Source organism: Gossypium raimondii, chromosome 3, assembly GCF_025698545.1.
Source record: "Gossypium raimondii isolate GPD5lz chromosome 3, ASM2569854v1, whole genome shotgun sequence".
Taxonomy (NCBI): Eukaryota; Viridiplantae; Streptophyta; class Magnoliopsida; order Malvales; family Malvaceae; genus Gossypium; species Gossypium raimondii.
This window is the reverse complement of record NC_068567.1, coordinates 29,566,273-29,589,317: the sequence shown is the minus strand read 5'-3', so window position 1 is coordinate 29,589,317 and position 23,045 is coordinate 29,566,273. Positions and strand designations below refer to the sequence as shown.

The following is a 23,045-nucleotide window of genomic DNA, read 5'->3' as shown; positions in this document are numbered from 1 at the left end:
GAGGACTAAGATACGGACACATGACCTCGAACCTAGCAGAATGCATTAATTACGTACTTAAGGGGACACGTCATTTTTCATAACCTTGATGGTCAAGGAAACATATTTTTGATTAGCAGCCTTGTTTCCAAAATCAGTTGAGACATACGCGGAACAACTAAAAGGAGGTCACGTTTGGTACGAGTCGGTGCTGAAAGATATTGGGGAAAATGTAAAAAAAGCAAACTCAATGACTTCAGTGTGTCACACATGACCAAATTTAGTATTACGAGTTATGAAACCCCTTAAACTCGACCGTGAAGTTTGTTGCATCACCAGTACACCCCATGGCACGGCTAAAAAATAAATCTACCTATCACATCCAGGGATCCATGTGCAAGGAACGAATCAGGGTGAAAAGGGTATGAACGGTTACCATTAATCGTCTGAAAAATTGAAGAAGCTAATTACGCTATTGTATGTCGATTCCAAGCTGCTACAAAAAGTTTCAGCCTCTACGTAATTCACCTGATGTGGCAACGAACGGTAAGTACTCTCTAAAACTTTTTTTAGAGAGAGAAAAATCTCTTGACTATTGCTAGACCTCACACACTTTATTTTTTGGGTATATAAGGTTTTTCTTAAAAACCCTATATTTCCTAATTTGGGAATAATTGATATTTTTATATGAATTAAATCATAATATATAACTGGATATAATAATTATAATTACCATAATTATAATAATGTTTGACAAAAGAATTACAATTATAGTAATTATAATAATATTTGATCCTAAATTATAATTACAATAATTATAACAAGAATTTTGGTAAATTATTTTAGTTAAATTTTATATGAATCAAATTAGTATATTAATTTAACCATATTTTTTGTTATGTGTACAACATACTTACACATATAATTCCTTTGATATTTAACTGCCCAATTGAATTAATTCTATAATCAATTTAATTCATGTGATAACTAAACTCAATACCAACTATGTTTGGATTTAGTTCGTTTCAACCATAGGGTGTGACCTTGTAGGTTCTTATAATGTTAGCAATAATACTAGAACGATTTTAATATTACAAACTATGAGTGACATCTAGCAATGCATCATTTTCTACCTAAGTTACAAGAAGTCATGATTCGACATAACCTCTTTGTGATTAACCTTTCATGTATTATAAATCCTTTTGTTCTTTATATCTAGAATGGACACAAGTCATGGAATAGTGACACTTGCATAGCCCATCTAATGTTTCTTGATGTCCTGAGTAGACTATGAAAAACAAATAAGTATGATATCTCATATAAACTTATTCGAGCATGGCCATGCATTTCTAGTTTTACTCAATCAAGTGGCCTAGGATATTGCTCATGTAACAGCCCATTTTCAGTGATATCGGAACAGTGGTTTCTGGACCACAAATCTGACGAGTAAATTATTATTTTAATATTCTTTTAATGTTTATGGGATTTTATTAAGGTCGTATTAAAATTTTGTTAAGAAATTTTAATGTTTAAATGGTTAATTAAATGAAAAAAACTAAATCGTATAAAGTGTAAAAGTTAGGTTCTAATATTTAAAAGAGCTAAATGACTATGGAAATTGAAATAAATGGACTTAAATGTTGATTATACCATTCATAAGGTTAGTGGATGTACATGGCATGGTTTTATTGAAATTTTGTTAGCTTTTAAAGGTTAATAAGGTAATTAGGTAATTAAACTAAAATCAAAAGAAAAGCAATAAGGTGTATCATCTTTTATTTTTCACCTAAAAACCTATTTTGAAGAGAAAGAGCACCATGGATGAATACTTGGTTTGGTCAAGCTCTGTTTAATTGCATGGTGAGTTTTTAAGCCTCGTTTTTAATTATTTTTATGTTTTTGAGATCGTTGTAGCTTAATCTAGCTAGCCCAAGGGTCAATCTGTAAAACTTTAAAGGTTGGGGGTTATGCCATGAATGTTCTTGAATGGTTTTTGATGTTAGATGATAGGTTATGAATCTTGGTTAAAAAATAAACAAGTTTTGTAAAGTGATTTTTTATGAAAATTGCATTTAGGGATTGATTTGTAAAAATAGTAAAAATTCATTTTAAATTTATGAAACAATGATTTATTTGGGTTGTTTTAAGTCTCTAAAGAATTTGGTTAACCTATAAGAGGATTAAAATGCTTAGATTTCAATTTATGAGCTTAATGACTAAATTGTAAAAAGTTAAAATGTTAGGGGTAAAATAGTAATTTTACATAAATATGAAATATGGATTAAATTGAATATTATAAGTATTAAATGGATTGAAATTGTCTATTTAGATAAAAAAACCACGTACGGACCTAGATCGAGGCAAAGCAAAAGCTTCAGATTAGCTCGATTTAACTTTTACGCCCTAGTTGTCAAGGTAAGTTCGTATGAGCGGTTGTTATATTCATGTTATTTAAATGTATGTTATTATGTTATCCATAATTTAATTGAACGATGTATAAACAAATCAATGCTATGACGGTTATCAAGTCTCGGTTGAACCTTAAGAATTTGTAGGATACAAATAACATATCATTAGGGATTTCATGTTTCAGGTGCTGGTCTTGAATGTCCTACCGATGGTTGAGGTCCTACTTTTGTTACAGATACTCTATAGCTCGTGTGAGCAGGCCCATTTCACAGCTCGTGTGAGTAATGATGTAAAGGAAAGGTTACGGTTATATGTAAATGCACAATTCTTGTGAGCATTCCCGAGTATCGATGAAATTCTAGAAGGTTCAATAAGTATGAAAAGGAAATGAAATGGTAAGTGGTCAAATGGAATATATCATGAACTTATGAAAAGAAACGATGATCTAAATGATGTGAATGCATGTGTGATTTACTTGTTTATAGATGAATTCATTTGAACCATGTACAAATGTACTAACTTGTGAACTTGATGCTGTTGTATAGGCATTATGCCAAGCTCACGGTTTTAGTTGGTATTATACTTATGCTATTTACATTATGCAAATGAAATGGTAAGTTCTGTTTAAGTTATACGAGCTTACTAAACATTAATTGCTTACGTAGTTTCTTTCCTATGTTTTATAGATTATCGGAAACTCGATTTGGTTGGAAGCTCGTTGGAGATCTATCACACTATCCAGCAAATATATCGGTAGTTTTTGATGTTTTGGCCAATGTTATAATGGCATGTATAGGATGAATTGTAATGTTATTTTGCTGAATGGTTTGTTGGTGTTTTGGCATGTATAAGTTTTGAAACTTATCATGGTTTGGTACCATTTGATGCTTTGTCAAATTGTGTCAACTTGGTTATGCTACTATGCATATTTGAATGGCTCTTTTGGAATGTCTAAAATGATATGTTAAAGGTTAAGATTATGGCATGTTTTGGTAAATGTTGAACTAGAATTTGATGATTGAAATATGGTATAATTGACATGTTTGGATAGGTAACATTTAGTTGTTGATTGAGGTGCCTTTGAATGACATATTGGTTAGTTGTGTTAGGAGCTTGAAATGGTATTATGATGTGTGTTTAAGTGTTGTTTAGGTTCCTTTAATGTGTGCATAAAGGGTTTGAGAAGTTAAGCATAATATGGTATGGAAATGGTTTGATTCTTGGTGAATTTTTGGTCCACACGGCCTGAGACACGGGCGTGTGACTTAGCCTTGTGAGACACACGGCTTGGCGACACAGTCGTGTGTCATCTAAGAGTTCCTTTGTATGCAAGTCAGTGAGTTACACAGCCTAGCACATGGCCTGGAACACGGGTGTGTGACCCTACTCAGAGAGTTACATGGGTGAGAATGTAGGCTGGGACATGACTGTGTGTCCCTAATTCAAAGGTTACATGGCCTGAGACACGGGGGTGTGTCTTAGCCATGTGAGGCACACGGCCGTGTGACCCCTGTTTCCAAATTTTTGTAAATTTTTTCTAAACTTTCCAAATGATTTCAAATTGGTCCCGAGTCGTTTCTAAGATATTTCTAGGGCCTCGAGGGCTCGATTTAGGGATAGTATGTATATGATTGATATATAATATGTTTATGTTATTGAATGTAATTAAGTTTACATATTCCGACTCTACAGTAATGCTCTGTAACCTTAATCCAGCGACGCATACGGGTTAGGGGTGTTACAGCTCCCATTATGTAGGAGGGACAAATTCTATATTGATCAACCATATCCCACTACATAGATTGTGGTATATCCAACATCATCTTTTATAGAACAACCAATTACGGTTGACGCTTAACTGTACCAAAATATACGACTCATGATGTTGGGATAATGATGATCTCAAGTCTGAAGATCGTATACATAGTAATCACTATGAGTAATGTTGTGACTATTGCATAATAATCTAAGAAACATACTCATAGTGGGTCAGTCTAATATTTGTTCTCTAACACACATACTCATGTATTGATTTTGAAATCTCATGTCAATGACAACACCTTGTCATCAATCAACTACACTTTAGTATTAATGCATTATTATTTTCCAAGCTTACAATAATACTCGACTAAGGACCTTTTAAGAATAATCATATTATTCTCAGGACATTATTATAAAACAATTTATTTATATACACAGAAAATAAACTAAAATAATAATGGCTATGCCTTATATTAATAAACGAGGTAAAATAAGTATGTTATTACAATCATCTCATGATTGGTCTTTGGACATATTCTAACAGAGTTATCGGTGGAGTGTATTGCGTAGACCTCAAACAAATAACCTGTGATTGTGGGAGATTTCAAGTACTTTGTTATCCATGCGCACATGCAATTGTGGCATGTGCCTCAGAACGTATAGATTGCATTACCTACGTTAACGAAGTTTACAGACTTGAATGCGTGTATAATGTTTGGAAACCCGAATTCCCACTTGTCCTTGATGAAAGCATATGGTTGCCTACCTCGCACGCTCCTTTTGAGTAGGTACCAAATAAGAACTCGTAGTGTAAACCAAAATGTTGGTCGAACTCAACTCGGATACGAGGAAATATGAATATTCGGGAGTGGGGAGACACACCAATTTTATGCACATATTATAGGAACTCAGGACATACAAAGCCAATATGTCCACACAACCCGGGAGCATTAAGGAGAAAAGTTAAATAAAACACTAACTTATTGCTTTATTCATTAATTTTTCTGTAAAGTGTAAGTTATTATTACTTCTTCAAGTAAGAAATATTACAATACGCAAAACCAAAGTTTTAATCTGAAATTGGGAAGCTTCCAAGCAATTCTTTACTTTTTCAAAATATTGTACTTAACAAATTAATGAAAAAAACTTAAATAAAAAAAATAGAAATAATTGTAAATTTAAACTCACAATATGATATGTTACAAAGCAAACCAATTTAATAGATTTGTTTCGTATATTGTAAATAAGTGTATATTTAAGATGTAAAACAAATTATAGATTTGATACTAAGGAAAACGCGTTCTACATGGTGCGTTTTTATTCTCTCTCCTCAAAATATTCTTTACAAGACACGTTTTCACTGATGTGGCAGTGAAAACGCACCCTATAAGATAATTTTTTTTTTCTCTCTTCAAAAACAATTTAGATCAATAAATTTAAAAATTTTTAGTCTTGTTTTTCTTTTTCAGCACATATAAATTAGGGTGGGTTTGGATGGGCGATTGAGTGCGGTGCGGTGCGTTTAGCTTACTTTTTATCTCACGCTACAGTATCGCTCTAGTATTTAATCTCACCACTACTGCTGTTTTTACACTAACCGTAGGTAAACGCACCGCCCATCCAAACTCATCCTTAATCAAATAAAAACATATTCACGGAATGATATCATAGTATAATAGATTTAGCGAGTTATAAAAATTTAAATTATTCGCCTACATTTCAATAGTTTTTCATTTTACCGATTTTAAAATCTCCAATATGATTTTGAGAAAACAAAACAAAATAATATAACACGAAATAAATATGGTAAAGTTAAATAGACTATTAATTGTAACAAGATAGAACTTACGAAATACGTTTGAAACTGAAGAAAGAGGCCATGCCCATGGAATGTAGGAAATTTAGCGGCGATTGAACATATATTTTTAATTCGCTTATAAACAAATTAAAACATATGCATAAACCTAAAATTAAGATATAATAAATAATAAATAATAAATTGTATGGTTTGAAATTAAATAATAATACATAAAATATGAACGATATTAAAATAAAAATAGATTAAAATTAATTATCATGATGTTAATGTTCTTATTGATCTTGAATTGGTGTCGAGTTAACTTTTGACATCAACTCAAGAAAATACATTAATATATACAATTAGCGGATGTAATAAAATATACATAATGAAAATTGAATATACAAAATATTAAAACAAAACTTTAGTTGAGTGGTAAATCAAATATTTTTTACCTAATTAGTCTAGGTTCAAATTTCACAAATTACATATTTTTATTAATTTTTAAATAAGAAAATTAAAATATACTAAAATAATTTATTTTATTTACGAAAATATGTTTTATAATTTTCTTAGTGAGATCATCATCAATGAACCAACTCAATAAAAATTTAACAAATAGTATGTATATATACAATTGACGGAGGTAATAAAGTATACATAATAAAAATTGAAATGTACAAAATATTAAAACAAAATTTTAATTAATAGGTAAATTAAAGATATTTCTAACCCAACAATTAGCCCAAATTCAAATATCACCATACATATTTTTAATAAAATATTAAATTATATTTAAATAATATAAATTATTTTAATTATGAAAGGACTTTTTAATTTTTTAATTAAATTAGTGATCTGTACTACATCAATTCAATAAAACAATTAATAAATAAATAAAAATAAATGTATATATAACTGATCAATATAATAAAATAGGCATAAAAATTCAAAATAAATTTCCTTTTAATTAAATGATAAATTAAAAATTTTATTAATGCGATAAGAAAAAAAATAGTTTTTAACTGTTCAAACTCAGTTTTTTTTTATCCGACACAAGCAACTTCCGTAGGCGATGGCTCCTGCTATGAAGATCGTTCTCGGTTTATTAACCTTTGTTACTGTCGGAATGATTATCGGTATGTAATTTCCACCCAATTCCAATTCCAAATTTACATTTTCCTTTCAAAAAAAAGTTCTATTATCTCTCAATCTTTCAACTTCAAACACCAATGGTGGGGTATCTCTTGTTCTTTTCTCTTTCATCAATGTTGTCTGATTTCCCACCATTTTTTTAGTTTTAAATTCATGGGTTTTTTTTCCTTCCTTGAAATATATCTTCCAAACCATGAAAACCAGAGATTTAACTCAACAGATTGATGCATTTGGTTGAGACATGAAATGGGGTTTTCGCTGGTTTTTTATTTTTAATTGATTACGTTCAAATAATTTTATCATATTTTTGTTTCGGCATGAGCGAATTTGTGAAATATTTCTTATTATTATCACTTGTATTTTATGTTTGAAGAGAGAAATTTCAATTCTGACATTGAAACTTGTATTAGCATTGAAGCAATGGATTAGATTTTCAATTGTTTTGCTGCTTAGATTTGTTGTTATTCTTCATAAATTAATTTTCATGATATGGGAAAATTGCAGGTGCTTTGTTTCAGCTAGCATTCATACGAAGATTAGAAATTTCATACGGTATTTTCATCATTCAATATATATATATGTTTGTATAACTTATCATGCAACAATTGTGGTATTTCAATTTTTTCATGTTATTAAAAAGTATTCTTGACCAATCTGATAGAGACTTAGAATGATGTGAAACTTTAAGAGTTATATTACTAAATCCAATGACCCTTTAGTTAAAATATAAATCATATAGAAAATTATATAAGTGTTTAAACTTAGTTTTACATTAACCTAAGTGGATCTCTCCTATATATTGGTACAACGGTTGCAATCTAGAAATAAGAGAAGGGCTGCAGACACATTTCTATCTGACACTTACATTTGAATCTAAATCATAGGAAAGTGCAACTTTTGTAATGTTTTAGCTAGCATCATCTTGAATATTTCTTTCCTTAATTTTTATGTTTTTAAAATTCTCCTCTCTTCTTTTATAGGTAATTATCACTTTCCTACTACAAAACTGCATACAAGGCAAAGTGACGGTCATCTCAGGTTGCCAATAGGTTGGTAGGGTTCTTACTTCACCTATGTTGTTCTAATTTTTCTTTTTCTTTAACTTTCAGTCTTTGATACTCATGTGATATGAGTATTGACCATCAAAGATCTTCCAAATATATGAAAAGTTCAGAAAAATCTGCCTATACTAGTGTTGAATACATACTCATATTTGGCATGCACCCGAGTCTAAGTAACAGAGGTTCTTACCTTACTATTCCGAATCTTTATCTTCCTTGAAGAATCTATATCTGACACTCGTTTTCAGCACATCCAGACATGGATACAAAAGTATGATCCTCCAAATATATAGAAATTTTTTTGATCATATCCATACTAAACACATACCAGGCACTCACATTTGAGGTCTAGTAACATCTATTCTTCATTGTTCTCAAACAATAAAGTAATCGAATGTTTTTCAGCATAATTGAACTTTGGATGAAGAATCTTTTAAGTTCTAACCATATTTTAAAATTTCAGGTTTGAGTCATTGGCGTGGTGATCAAGAAGCAGAAATTTTGCGTCTTGGATATGTATGTTTCTTACACTTAACCATTCGTATATTCATGTCGTGTTTCATATTTTCTAGTTTAATAATTGCGTTTAAGATATTCTTTAATTTTTAAAACCTTTGACATGCCAAGAATCTGGATTATGAATATTTTGACATTTTCATATATTTGTGTTGTGTTAGCAGTTTTTTTTGAGTGTGTGTCGTACAACTCTAATATAACTCTAATATATCTAGTAGAAGAATAATTGAGTCAAGGTTTAAGCTATTAGAAGCTCAAGCTTGAGCATGACTCAAAAATTTGAGGTTCTAAGCTTGACTTGAGCAGTTTTATTTTTAAAACTCAAATTCTGTTCAAAATAAAGATCAATCTACTTGAGCTCGCTCGATTTAATTCTACTTTGTAGGATTGATTTTTTATATGTCTTTTATGTTGTGTAAAATAAAATTGATCTGGAAGATGATTCTTCTTACACTTTTTTTAAATGGAAAAGAAAAATTTATTAAATTTTTATTTTTATTTTTTGATGTAGGTCAAACCTGAAATAATTAGCTGGTCTCCTCGAATTATAGTACTTCATAATTTCCTTAGCAACGAGGTATGTATTTTATGTTATTCTGTTATGTATCTTATCTTATTCTATTTGTCCTTTTTTTTTCTTAAGTTTTGTATTCAATATTTTTGTCCAACATATGACAATAAAATATTACTTTCAAGGATCTTTAGATACATTGAAAACCTTTAAAAAGTTTGATCATATCCATGTCAGACGTATAGTTGGGATGATAATGGAGCAAGATGAACTGACTTTTTTTCTCATCTCGATCCCAACTTTGCTTTCATGCCAAGTCCAATTGTAATTAATATTTGAACTCCCAAACCTTACTCTGAAATGGAAAAACTTCTCACCCCATCCCTAAAGCCTACATAATACTTTATATCAACTTTACAAAAAAATAAAAATGCTAATTAAAATATAAGAATAATCAAATAAGTATTATAAAATCTAATAAAAATTAAGAAAAATGCTTAATTAAAAAATATATAAATAGTTACAAGAGTAAAAGAGAAGCATTTTAGTTCATATTTCAGGATAGGACAAATCTGATCTAAGCTTGACCTTAATCCAATCTTGAAAATTTTAATTAAAACCTGCCCTGCCCCCAAACTCGATTTTTGAGAAAAATGCCCTTATAGGATTGAGTCGGATCAGATCCGAACCCAATAAGTTTGGATTACTTTGCTAACTTAGCATGATAGACTTTTTACTATTATGTTATGATCTCCATGCTTGCTTGCCTCTATTCCTTTTGTATTGCCTTCAAAAAATTTTTAATTTTTGGTAGTTCTATACTTAGAAGATAGTAAAAGAAAATATTTTGGCTAAAAAAGTTGTAATTTGATAAGTTTTTTTTGTCTCAACACTACAATATAGAATTTTTGGCTTCATCCTTGATGATCTCTGCAGGAATGCGACTACCTTAAAGCCATTGCCCTCCCTCGGCTTCAAGTTTCTACTGTGGTGGATGCAAAAACTGGGATGGTACATTTCTCTTCTTTTCCTTTCCTTGAATTTGTGGTGCCTCATTATATTACTTGAACTTGGATTTGAGCTTCGAACATGGGTGGGTCCATTATGAGTATGTCTATTTTTTTCCCAAGTGTTCTTATGCATTTAGAGTGCCATTTCCTTGTACATATGTCCAAATATGTGTTGGACATGAATACTTAAAGTAAAATAAAGAATCAGATCTAAATGTTGAATTTAAGTATGTATCGTTTGTGTAAAGTATCCCATTTTTGAAGTTCACTTGGAAATTCATGATGGGAGATCTTCTCTTACATTGAAATTGAGAAATCTTGATTGAGAGCATATCAACCAAGGTAATAATTGATCTTACATGATAATGATACTTAAAATATACATAAACATGAAATGAACACATGAATTGTTGGTTCTATTCTTACCTTTGATAACTTTTTTTTCAATGTAAGAATTGACCTTACTTAATAAATAGCCTTTGTTTCTCAGGGAATTAAGAGTAAGGTCAGGACAAGCTCTGGTATGTTCTTGAGGCCAAATGAAAGAAAGTATCCAATGATACAGGTTAGATTTCTAGTTACTTTTCTCCAATATAAATTCGCATTCTCGATGTTTTCGACTTTACTTGGATTTGGAGATGATCATTGGATATGAGTGAAAAATTGAGGGAAAGAGAAGTTTTTTATTTATTCTACAGCAGTATATTACATCATAATATTTTTAAGAAGATATTATACACAAAAAAGACAGAAACTAAATCCTAAATTTAAGGGATTTGTCTCCTAAATAAATGGATCCTAATATCAAGGGGTATCAATTACCCAAGGTAAAAAATTACTAAAGATTTCTTCTAATCTCTACACTCCCCCTCAAGTTGGTGCATAGATATCTATTATGCCCAACTTGTTAATTAAGTACTCGAAAAATGACTTTGACAATCTTTGGGTAAGGATATCTGCAACTTGTTATGAAGTTGGGATAAAAGGTAAGCAAATCATTCCGGCTTAAATCTTCTCTTCGATGAGGTGTCAGTCAATCTCAACATGCTTTGTTCTGTCATGTTGAACTGGATTATGAGCCATACTAATTGCAGCCTTGTTATCACAATAGAGCTTTATAGGCATGGTTGTAGATTTCTTCAATTCTTCCAATATCTTCTTTAGCAACATTATTTCATAAATCCCATGAGCCATATCTCGATATTATGCTTCAACATTGCTACAAGCTATGACACTTTGATTTTTGCTTCTCCAAGTCACTAAATTTCCCCAAACAAATGTACAGTAGCCTGTGGTGGATCTTCTATATGAATCGAACTTGCTCAATCTATGTCTATGTAAACTTTGATACCTCGCTGCTCATTTTTCCCCAAAAATGACTCTTCTCTTGGAGAACCTTTTAGATATCTCAATATAAGGTAGACTGCCTCAAGGTGTTCTTCATGTGGTGAGTGCATGAATTAACTCACCACATCGAGTAGTTTCCCTTCTTTGTTTCCAAACTTTAGATTAACATCAATTGGTGTCACTGTTGGCTTGCATTGACTTATTTTAGTTCTTTTAAGTAAGTCATACACATATTTTTTTCCTATGAAACCACCAAACCTCTTTTTGAATGAGCTATATTCATGCCCAAAAATTACCACTAGCTTCCTAAGTCCTTGATCTCAAATCCAGAGGCCAATTTTTGCTTCAATAGCTTCAATTTTGCTTCATCATCTCCTATGAGGATGATATCAACAACTCATACAATAAGAATAGCAATCTTCCCCTCATTTGAGTGTTTTACAAACAACATAGTATGATTAGCTTGCCCTTGGGAATACCTTTTTTTTAATGAACATGGTAAATCTCTCGAACCAAGTTGTAGGTGATTGTTTTAAACCATACAAGGACTTCCTTAATTTGCACATCTTTGCTTCAAATTCTTTTTCAAATCCAGGCGGTGAATCCATAGAAACTTCCTCATTTAGATCCCTATTGAGGAACACATTTTCCTGAACTAGCTACTGAAGAGGCGAATCAAGATTCACTGCAATTGAAAGAACTCTGACAGTATTCAACTTGGCTACTGGTGCAAAGATCTCTTGTTAGTCAATCCCATAGGTTTGTGTGAAAGCTTTAGTAACCAACCTCAAATTGTATCTTTCAATCAACCTATCTGTTTTGAACTTGATTGTGAAAACCCTTTTGCATTCAACCGTCTTCTTTCCCTTTGGTAACTTTACAATTTGCTGCGTGTTATTCTTTACAAGAGCTTTCACCTCCTTGTAGATAGGCTCTCTCCAATATGGAACCTTTAGGGCATCTTGTATATTCTTAGGAATCTTCACAATAGCTAGTTGTGAGGTAAAAGGAAAAAAGCAAGTGACAAATTTTTGTAAGAAACAAAATTGGACAAAGTGTATTTAACACAGCTCCACACTCTTTTCCTTTTGGCAATCGGGAGATTAGGAATAGATACAAGATTAGACTTAGTAATATCTGACTTAGTAACTAGGGGGTCATTATAAGAAGGGATAATGTCACATTTGGTACCTGCACTTTCATAAAATGTCCAATATAGTATCTGTACTTTCAAAATGTCCAATGTGGTACTTGAACTATCAATGTGTGTTTTATTATGTTGGTGTTATTGCGTTAGTGAATTGCTAAACCAGTCAATGAAAATTTGATGCGTAAATTTTTTGTTCTCAAATCATCAAGTCCAAATGAATAATATAATGTTATGTGAAAGCTAAATAACAATAAATTAAATTTTAAAACAAATAACTAAGCATATAGTTAACAAAAAGAAAATACTAAATTTACATGAAAGTACATGTACTTCCATGGTTAATAAAAATATAATTTCAAATGGAAAACTCTTTGGAGAAGATGACTATTTATTTACTTAAACGGAGAAGATGATGTTTTTGCTTATGTAAATTTAGCATTCATTTCTTTTTACTTACCATATGTTTAGTTATTTGTTTTAATTTAAATTTTATTTAGTTTTTCATATAATGTTATATTATCCATATGAACTTGATATTTTGGAAAAAAATTTGTATCAAATTTTCATTGGTTGATTTAGCAATTCACTAACGGTGTTAACATTATGTACCATAATAAAACACATATTGATAGTTCTGGTACCACATTGGACATTTTATGAAAGTACATGTATCATTATAGAACACATTGATAGTTCAGATGCTACATAGGACATTTTTAAAGTACAGGTACCGTGTTGAACATTTTATGAAAGTACAAGTAGTATCAAATGTGACATTATCCCTTATAAGAATTCCCTAACATCATGAACAATCTGGGATGTAGATTCTTGGCAGTGTTGAGTAAGGTCCATCTCATTTCCTTGACTCTAATTCCTCCTTGAATAAACAAGCAATGCCTTGGTGTTTGTTTGAACATCGTTCTCATCTCTAGTAATGTTATGAGATGGTTCTACAAGGTCTTTATCTAAGCTATCGTGTGATTCAATACTTATTTGAATCTTTGGCTCAAAAAGCTTTTCAAGAGAGTTAGAAGCTTTTCAAAGAAGGTAATATATATTGAAACAAGTATTCTTTTTGTTTGTCGATCATAGCACTTGTATCTTTTTGTGTTAATGCATATCCTACAAAAACACGTTTTCAAGCCTTAGGATCTAACTTCCCACAGTTTCTACCATGAATATGAACAAACTACATCCAAATACCTTCAAAGGTAAATCACTTGTTATCCTAAACATAGGGTGTGATAGGCTTGAGCCCGAAAGTTTAACCATGTCGATTTGAACACATAACGATCCAAGTTTGAGAAAACTTGAGCTTGATAAAGCTCAATCTTGAGAAAGTCTGAGTCGGGAAGGATCCAAGTTCGAGACTAATTTATCCCAAGCTCAAGATAAATTCAATTCGAAGCTTGAAAAGGTTTGAATTTATAGCTCAACATCTGAAATAGGCATTAATAATTAATATAATTATATTATATATTACTCTAAATAAAAATAACATATAAATAAATGATAATTATTTATTTTATGAAGATGTATTCTAAATATTACATATATTAAAATTTTATTAATAGCAAAAGTAATTAATAATAAATTTTTATGTTAAATTATAAAGTGGAATAAATTTTTAAATGTTAATTGAATATAACATGTTTTAATTCAATAATTATATATGTATAATAAATATATAAAACTAATAATTATTCTATTCTGTAAAATTTAAATTTAAATTTAATGATAATATAAAATATATAATGATATAATATATTAATTTAATAATATAATAATTGGTGTTATAATTATAAAAATAATTAAATATGGTTTGTTATGAAATATTAATAACATCAGTAATAAAAATATTTTGAAATTCATATACATATCATATAATCATAAATGTGACATATAATAACTTTAATTATTTTATATAAAATATTTCTACTAAATATATATAAAAAAATTTTATAAGATAAATTTGGATTGTGTTATCATCATAAAAGTAAAATGAATTATTATATTCAAAATTAAAATATTTATAATTTGAATATTTGCAATTATTTGAATTGTCAGAATCTGTTGGGCCCAATCTGAATCCAAAATAATCTAAGCCTGAAAATACAGGCACGTAAGTGCACAATCGGATAAACCGAAGCAAATATACTGAGTGCATAATTGGTCAAACCGAAGTATAAACCCGTACAGTTAATAGGATAACCAATTTCCAATATCATCACATAGTTCAATTCACATTCCATCATTCTCAATTCATCATCAATTTACCATTTCAATACAACATATAACATGCTTTAACTCAATTTCATACCAGGTACCACATATCAATTAAATCATGTTATTTTCTATTTCATTTAATTTAGTCTTCTTTCTCGATATTACATATTAATCACCACAATTTAACTCATACAAGTATTATATGCTTATCTCATTACTAAATCATGCAGTTTAACATGAATATGTAGTAAGTAGATTGTGGCATACCCAACATCAGTCTTTATAGTATAACCTGTTATGATAGACGTTTGACTGTGTTAAAATATACAACTCATGATGTTGGGACAATGATGATCTCAAGCCTGAGGATCATATATATAGTTATCCCTTTGAGTAATATTGTGACTATTACATAATAATCCAATAAACATACTCGTAGCGGGTCAATTCAATATGTTGTTTTCTAACAGATACTCATATATTGATTTTGACATCCTTATGTCAATAACAACACTTTGTCATCAATCATCTACACATCAGTTTCATTGCATTATTGTTGTTCAAACTCACAATGATACTTGACTAAAGACTTTTTAAGAATAATCATATTATTCTTAGGACTTTATTACAATTCAGTTTATTTATATACACAGAAAAAGAAACTGAAATAATAATGACAATGGCTTATATTAATAAATAAGGTAAAATAAGTATGTAATTACAATAATATCATTATTGGTCTTTGTGCATACTACAACAATTTTCGGCTAAATTACTTAATCGGATTCCAAGTCATTTATATACTAACTTCGTAAATATCCCTATTTAATATTTACAGACTCGATTTATGAAAACAAGGTCTCGAAACAACAATATCCGACAACACTGAATTTCGGGTCATTACAATTTTTTACAATGGTCACGCTATAGTTTATTTTCCTATCATTGTCAAAGTCATTTCTTATTGTAGCTAGTGTAGAATTTTCAATGACAAGTTTGTGATCAAGGTCAAGTATTAACTTGACTTTTCTCCTAGATTCATCTCTTCTAATTTCAGAAAGGCTTCTCTAATAGAAGGTAATGGTTTTTTTTCCCAAGGATTCTAACTCTCACTTCATTATAATCTTGATTTAACCTATCTAAGAAAAGCTAGACTCTTTCACTTTTTTTCTTTTTTTCATGAATCTTATACCATCTAAAGAACTATCTCATTCATTATTATAACAGTGATCTAATTCTTGCCATAGTGACACCATTTCATTGTAATATTTTGTAACTTCTCTATCTCCTTGTCTAGTCCTCCATAGCTTGGTTTTTGTTCAAATATTTTAGAAAAAATTTCAAAGTTTAAATAGGTTTCTCTCATACCCTCCTAAACATCTTTGCAATAGGAAGACAAAGATAAGGTTCACCTATTGAAGGTTCCATGGAGTTAATTAGCCGAGCAAAGATCATAGAATTCTTGGACCACCATCCACCTATCCGTTTGTCATCTTCTTCTGGTTTCTTCTTATGCCCTGTCGGATATTCAAGCTTCCCCTCCCATCAATGGCCAACTTCACGGATTGTTCCCATTCCAGGTAGTTTTTTTTTTTAATTCAGCTTATGAAGGGTCAGCTGCAATGAATGATGAGATGGATCTCCCTCAAGACTCATGGTTCTCTCTTTTGTTGATGCTGGTCTACTACTTTTAGAAATGACTGTTTCAGCTATAGACAATGGGAAATTTTGTTCTAGCTCTGATGCCATAAAGAGTTGAGTGAACGAGACAATTTTTTATTCATTCTATAGCAGTATATTACATCAAAATATTTATGGGAAATTATTATACACAAAAAGGAACAGAAACTAAATCTTAAGAGGTTTGTCTCCTAAATTAAATGGATCTTAATATCAAGGGATATCAATTACCTAAGGTTAAAGATTACAAAAGATATCTTCTAATCTCTAAAATGAGTATGCATTCGACATGGGTATCCTCAGTTTTTATATATTTTCTCATGTGTAAGGAAGATTGCACTCTCATACCCATTTCCAAACATGTTAGACTTGAGTACTTCAAGAAAAATAAAAAAAAGTAAAAGAGTAATGTAGTAGAAGGTATTTATTAGTAGCTAAGGGGTAAAGCGTACAAGCATTGGTCCAAATTGGCATATAAATGATGATACCAAATTTATATTGTCAATGTTAATTGGATTTGGATGTGTTGGATACCCATATGCATTCGACATTCGACATGGGTATATGTGTCAGATTCTCAATAGCTATTATCTAAATGTGTTGGACATGGTTGTCAGATGCAGTTCTTCTCTCCAATATAAATTCTTATCCTTATGTTTTAGATTTTGGATGCATTCTATGGTACTTGGACTTGGATGACTGTCACATATTCGTATGTATAGTTTCAATATGCATGATAGGTTTCCATTTCTAACATTTCAAGCTGTTGTTTACATCTATCCTCTCCAATTGCTTAATAAATTGTGTAATCAAGTGTTCTCCTAACTTTTTGTTTCTTTTAATCTCAAGGCAATTGAAAAGCGGATTTCAGTGTTTTCTCAAATACCAGCTGAACATGGGGAGCAAATCCAAGTTTTAAGGTTTGGTTAATGACATATTATTTGTGTAAAATATTTCTGAAAAAGCATGAAAACAGAATAACATCTAATGCATCACAGGTATGAAAAGGATCAGTTTTACAAGCCCCACCATGATTACTTTTCTGATCCTGTAAGTGATATGTTTTTCTCAAAATTGACTTGGTTAGGGGTATAAACTAGACATTTGTGCTCATAAGTTACTTGGGTTCAGCTTGAGAAGTTCAGTCATTGTGGCGTTGAGTTTGAGTATCCTAATGTTTAACTTGAGCAGCTTGTGAGTCTAATTGGGCTTTTGTATTTTTAATTCGTATTAAAAAGTACTCAACTTCAAGCACAAATAATCAAGCTTGGAGTCAAGTATGAGAATTTAGCTCATTTTTTATTAGTTAAATGAGTTTAATCAAAGCTTAATTGAGCAAACCCCAGGCGATATTTATCTCAATTTGAGTTCAAGTCCAACTTCAAGCCTTGAAAATTAAGTTGAACTTGAATCCAAATTTCTTATAGCTTTGAGCTAACTTGGCTTGATTACATCAAACGTAGTCTATCTATTGGTCGGGATTAGATTTATATCTGTTCTCGTGATATGGTGGAATCTTGATCCATTTCCTTTGCCACTAATGCAGTTTAACATTAAGCGCAGTCAACGAATAGCAACTATGCTCATGTATCTTAGTGATGATGTTGAAGGAGGAGAAACATATTTCCCTAGGGTAATTCCTTCTTTCATTAAAAAAAAGATACAATGAATTGATGTGTACCTTTCTAAGGTTTTTCATGTATCCATATCCTATATTCATATTTTAGACATGAGCATTGAACACGAATACTGTTCCAAAAAATAAAGAATCTGAGCAACATAGGGTGCTTTACCTTGCATTATTTTTTAAGTGTGTTATGTAATCTCAGGCTGGTACAGGCGATTGTAGCTGTGGTGGGAAGGTTGTTAAAGGGATGTCAATAAAACCGATCAAAGGAGATGCCGTACTTTTCTGGAGCATGGTTTGTTTCGTTCTTCTCAATGTATTTAAAATATTGGATTGAAAGTCAAAACCATCAGATTTTCAGATTCTGGTTGGACTGGATAATTCAACCATCAATGAAGAAAAAAAAAATAGAAATTAAAAATATTTAGGAAAATAGACTAAAATATTTAGGAAAATAGACTAATAGTTATTTACATTACGCCTCATGAGGTTTCATGTTTCAGTTTAGCTACTTGTTATGTGGTTTCTGTGCTGAATATATCGAGGGTTATACATCATGTAATCAGACTAGAATATGGAAAATACCCTTGCTACTTTTAGTTTTCGTATAAAAAAGTTCGAAACATAGCCCTTGTGAGATTAGACTGGAAATCAAGATAAACAATATTTTTGGTTCCGGTAAATGTTTCTGGACATTAGGGAAGTGTATTGTTCTTGTTGGAATTTGCCGTATCGAGATGTTGCATTAAAAACATGGTCTGTATTTGATTGCATTGTCCAAATATCTCATACTAGAAAGGGTACCTAGTAGGATACCTTAAGTTTGAAGTGAATTTAGTAAGATTTCTCTGATTTGGTTATCTTTGTTGTTGTTTGCATTGCTTACTTCCGTTAGGGACTCGACGGGCAGTCTGATCCAAATAGCTTGCATGGAGGATGCGCGGTTTTGTCAGGTGAGAAATGGTCAGCAACAAAATGGATGAGGAAAAAGCCTATTTCTTAATTTTAAATTCTTAACCATCTTTCTCCACCTATGTATAGAAATTTATCTTGGATTCAGATTAGATATCGGATACGGGTATCTCTTGCACGAATAATTTTTTTAAAAAAGATTTTCATAATATTATTTTTGAGAATTGTATCCCATGCCAGTACCCGTAAGGCAGATATGAAAAAGCCATTGGAACAACATACCTAGTAATCTATATAATGTTTTTTTCAAATCCGTCTCGCAATTCATTTTATTGTTTAAAGATGGTATAATAATTTTTTGACCCTCCAATTTTATAAAAAGTTATTTTAGCCATGTATTTAATTTTTCGTCTCTTTTAATCCTTAAACTTATATTTTTATCAAATCACTTTAAAATAAATGTAAATGTTAACATATTTTTAACTCTGTTGAGGTGATATACATGTGAATTGTCACGTAGATGACATTAGCATTTAATTTTAGAAAAGCTTAAAACAATATGAAATAAAAATACATTAATATGCTTATAAAAGTAATTGAACCTCCGACTTGATGATGTAATTGTAGCTATCTAACCATCTAAAGAACTAATATGTTAAAAAAGTTAATTAAAATTTTAAAAAGTTTGAAGCAACATATAATAAAAAATATAAATCTAAATAGGAAAAAAATTGAACACGAGAATCAATGATTTGTTTGTAACTATGTAATAGAGGTGTTCATGGTCGGGCGGCCTGCCCTACCCGAAGGCCCGCCCGAAATATGGGAGGGTTTGGGTAAAAATATAGGCCGAAATATGGGCTTGGGCAAAAAACGAGGCCCGATTAAAAATGGGTCGGCCTCGGGCACAACTTTTTGGCCGGGCTGGCCGGCCCCTACCGAATAATAAATATTTTTATTTTTATTTTTATTTTTAACTTTAAAATACTTTTAAAATACTTTTTAAAATTTTTAATTTTAAAAATTTTTAAATTTTTAAAATACTTTTTAAATTTTTTAATTTTAAAATATTTTTAAAATACTTTTTTAATTTTATTTTAATTTTAAAATAAATTTTGGTATTTATTTAAAAAGCAGGCGGGCCGGGCAGGCCAGGCTTATGAATTTTTCGGCGGGCACTGGGCAAAATTCTAGGCCCATATTTCGGCCGGCCGAATTTTTTTGGGCCGGCCAACCCGGCCCGGCCCATGAACACCTCTACTATGTAACCATCTAAAGAAGTACTATGTTAAAAAAATTAATTAAAAATTTAAAAGGTTTAAAACAACATGAAATAAAAAAAATAAAAATATGAGTAGGAGAAAAATGAAACCCAGGACTGAAGAATAATAACACTAACATTTAACAATTTGCCCAAATCTAAAAACGCGTCTAGTTGAAAGTGTTTCCCTGTTATATTCATTGAAAACTCGTTTAGTTGAACAAGTTTTCCCTTTTTTTCTCCAAAATCGGTCTAATCCAATAAATTTTGCAAAAAATCGGCCTAATCTAATAATTATGGTTAAAAATAAGCATTTTGGGTAATTAGCCTAAAAATTATATGACAATATGATTACTAATAGAATTAACAAGAAAAATAAACATTGTATATACTTTTATTTCATTATTCTAACATTCTATATTTGTTAGGTTATTCTCTCCAACATTAAACATATATTTCTTGGCCATTAACGATTATGATAAATAGTTTATAATATAATTAAAAGTAGTACAAATAATTTATAATAATTATAATAAAATTTAATTAAATATTTAATATGTCAAAATGTATGAGAAATTAATTAATAAAATTAAAATATATAAATTATACTAGCAAACAACATATAATTCTATTTAAAATATATATATATGTCAAATTTTAAAAAAAATACTATTTGTATACCTCTACGCCTAGATAAAAATGTAAATAAGGAAGGGCATCCTTATAATACCATGAGGGACAATTGTCACATCAAATATAATTTCATTTAATGATTCTAATTTCTCAAATTCATCGACCCCAATGTAGCCACATTCAACCCACACCTTATATTAGGCTACTAATAGAAGTAGTCATGAGACAAGGCTCTACTTCAAGCCTTCTCCTTGATTGAAAAAATGTAGTTTGAAAATATATATTTTTTGCTCAGCAGAAAAATAAAAGAATTGAAAACCGAATTGATTTATGATATTTATAACAATAAATATTTTTTCCAAAATAATATTTGTGTTTTGAGTGAGACGGGTCCTAAACGGTCCCAGCTTTTAACCGAACAACCTTCTCTGGTATTCTTGCACCACGAACTACTTCGAGCATGTGCTCGAACAATTTTGGATCAAACACATAAACCAAAAACAATTTTCTTACTTTCAATAGGAAAGTAAATCTCTCTCTCATGGAAATAGATAGAACTATTACTCTCAGAAATTATAATTTATACTCATAAATTTTTACTATTTTCGGGCATAGTAATAATATCTTAAAGTTTTGTTAGCCCTACCAGTGTCGTATATTTATAGGGAGAGGAAGCTAAACTCTAGTTGAATTAGTAGAATACAAATAATACTTATTTAACAGAAAAAACTCATCCCCTAGTTTTTTTTTATATTAAACTCATCCCCTAGTTGAATTAGGAGAGAGGGGTGGCTAATAGGGTGTGCCTCCCCTCATATGTATTATAATGAGGATTCGGGTCTCTCTTGTATTCCTAGACTTTTAACCTAACGCTTTATAATTTAATCAAATCCAATACATGCTATTCTATTTCCCAAAATAAATATTATTTATTAAATAAATTTAAATGAATTAAAATTTTAAATTAAATTATTTTCTCAACCTAATTCTAATTCGTTAAAATTATGACAACTTTACCGTAAAAGAATCTAAGAGAAAATACATTTAACTTCTACATTCAATTGATTCACAATGACCAATTAATTTAATTTCATTTTCAAACTTCAATTATTTAATTAAATGATGATTCAAAAACTTAAATTAATTCTCAAGTCATTTTCATACTTAGTGAGAAACCACGATCATTTATGAATGTAACTCATTTATCTAGTTTTATTATTTCTATCCATTTATGTTCATTTGATTAAACATGCAATTCATTTCTGGTTTCAACGAGCTAGTTGAGAGACCAATTGAACATATGTAATTAGGGATCAAATGATTTATAATTAAGTACCAACTTTTCGCCTAATAACATATCATTACGAAAGATACTTGACTAGTTCTCATCCAATGACCTTTTCATAAGTGTGTTACCCTCATAGGACGTCCTTAATCTCTTTGGGATAAATTTGTTCTCCTAATATGATCTTATTTTATCTCATGGTAACCATTATATCTTCATTCATAAAAAGTCAATTACTATCAAATAGTAATTAAATCATTCATCACAAAGACAAACGACCCACGGCCATGTTTACTTTCCAACTATCATATAATGCCAATGAGAGAATATCATTTATCAATTTCTTGGGCTATGAATTCCACTATTCTAAATGGTGCTGCATATTGCAAAAGTCGTATACCCAACGCACCAGCTTTTGGTTCCTAATTTATTTGAGCTCAAGGTTTACTTACATCAAAGCATATGAGTCACGCATACATATGTAATAGCCTATTTTTCAGTGGTGTTGGAAACAGTGATTTTAGAGCAACAAATTCGACGAGTAAGTTCGTAAATATTATTATTTAATATTTACGAGTCAAATATGGTTTTAAAAAAGGTTTTTGGTATGATAATTTATGTTTTATAAACGATTAATTAATTTCAAGTGGTAAGACCATAAAGTCAAGTGGTTTTAGAAAATAAGGTATTGGGACCTCATTTCTATAAACCGAGCCATAAATAT

At 30.4% G+C, this 23,045-nt stretch overlaps 1 protein-coding gene across 2 annotated transcripts; it reads left to right on the top strand.

The window, feature by feature from the left end:
- Nucleotides 1-6,953: 6,953 nt before the first annotated feature.
- LOC105794026 (prolyl 4-hydroxylase 1) lies at nucleotides 6,954-19,453 on the top strand. 2 transcript variants are annotated; one of them, XM_012622985.2, is made up of 12 exons: nucleotides 6,954-7,086; nucleotides 7,607-7,654; nucleotides 8,083-8,151; nucleotides 8,627-8,679; nucleotides 9,191-9,256; nucleotides 10,127-10,201; nucleotides 10,691-10,765; nucleotides 17,453-17,523; nucleotides 17,602-17,653; nucleotides 18,150-18,236; nucleotides 18,433-18,525; nucleotides 19,126-19,453. In XM_012622985.2, exons 1-12 carry the CDS (start codon nucleotides 7,023-7,025, stop codon nucleotides 19,231-19,233), a joined length of 861 nt encoding a protein of 286 aa, XP_012478439.1. In that variant the 5' UTR covers nucleotides 6,954-7,022; the 3' UTR covers nucleotides 19,234-19,453. The 2 variants fall into 2 exon arrangements, with proteins under 2 accessions (XP_012478439.1, XP_052484215.1); XM_052628255.1 differs by having other exon boundaries at nucleotides 6,982-7,086; nucleotides 18,443-18,525.
- The last annotated feature ends 3,592 nt before the right edge of the window (nucleotides 19,454-23,045 follow it).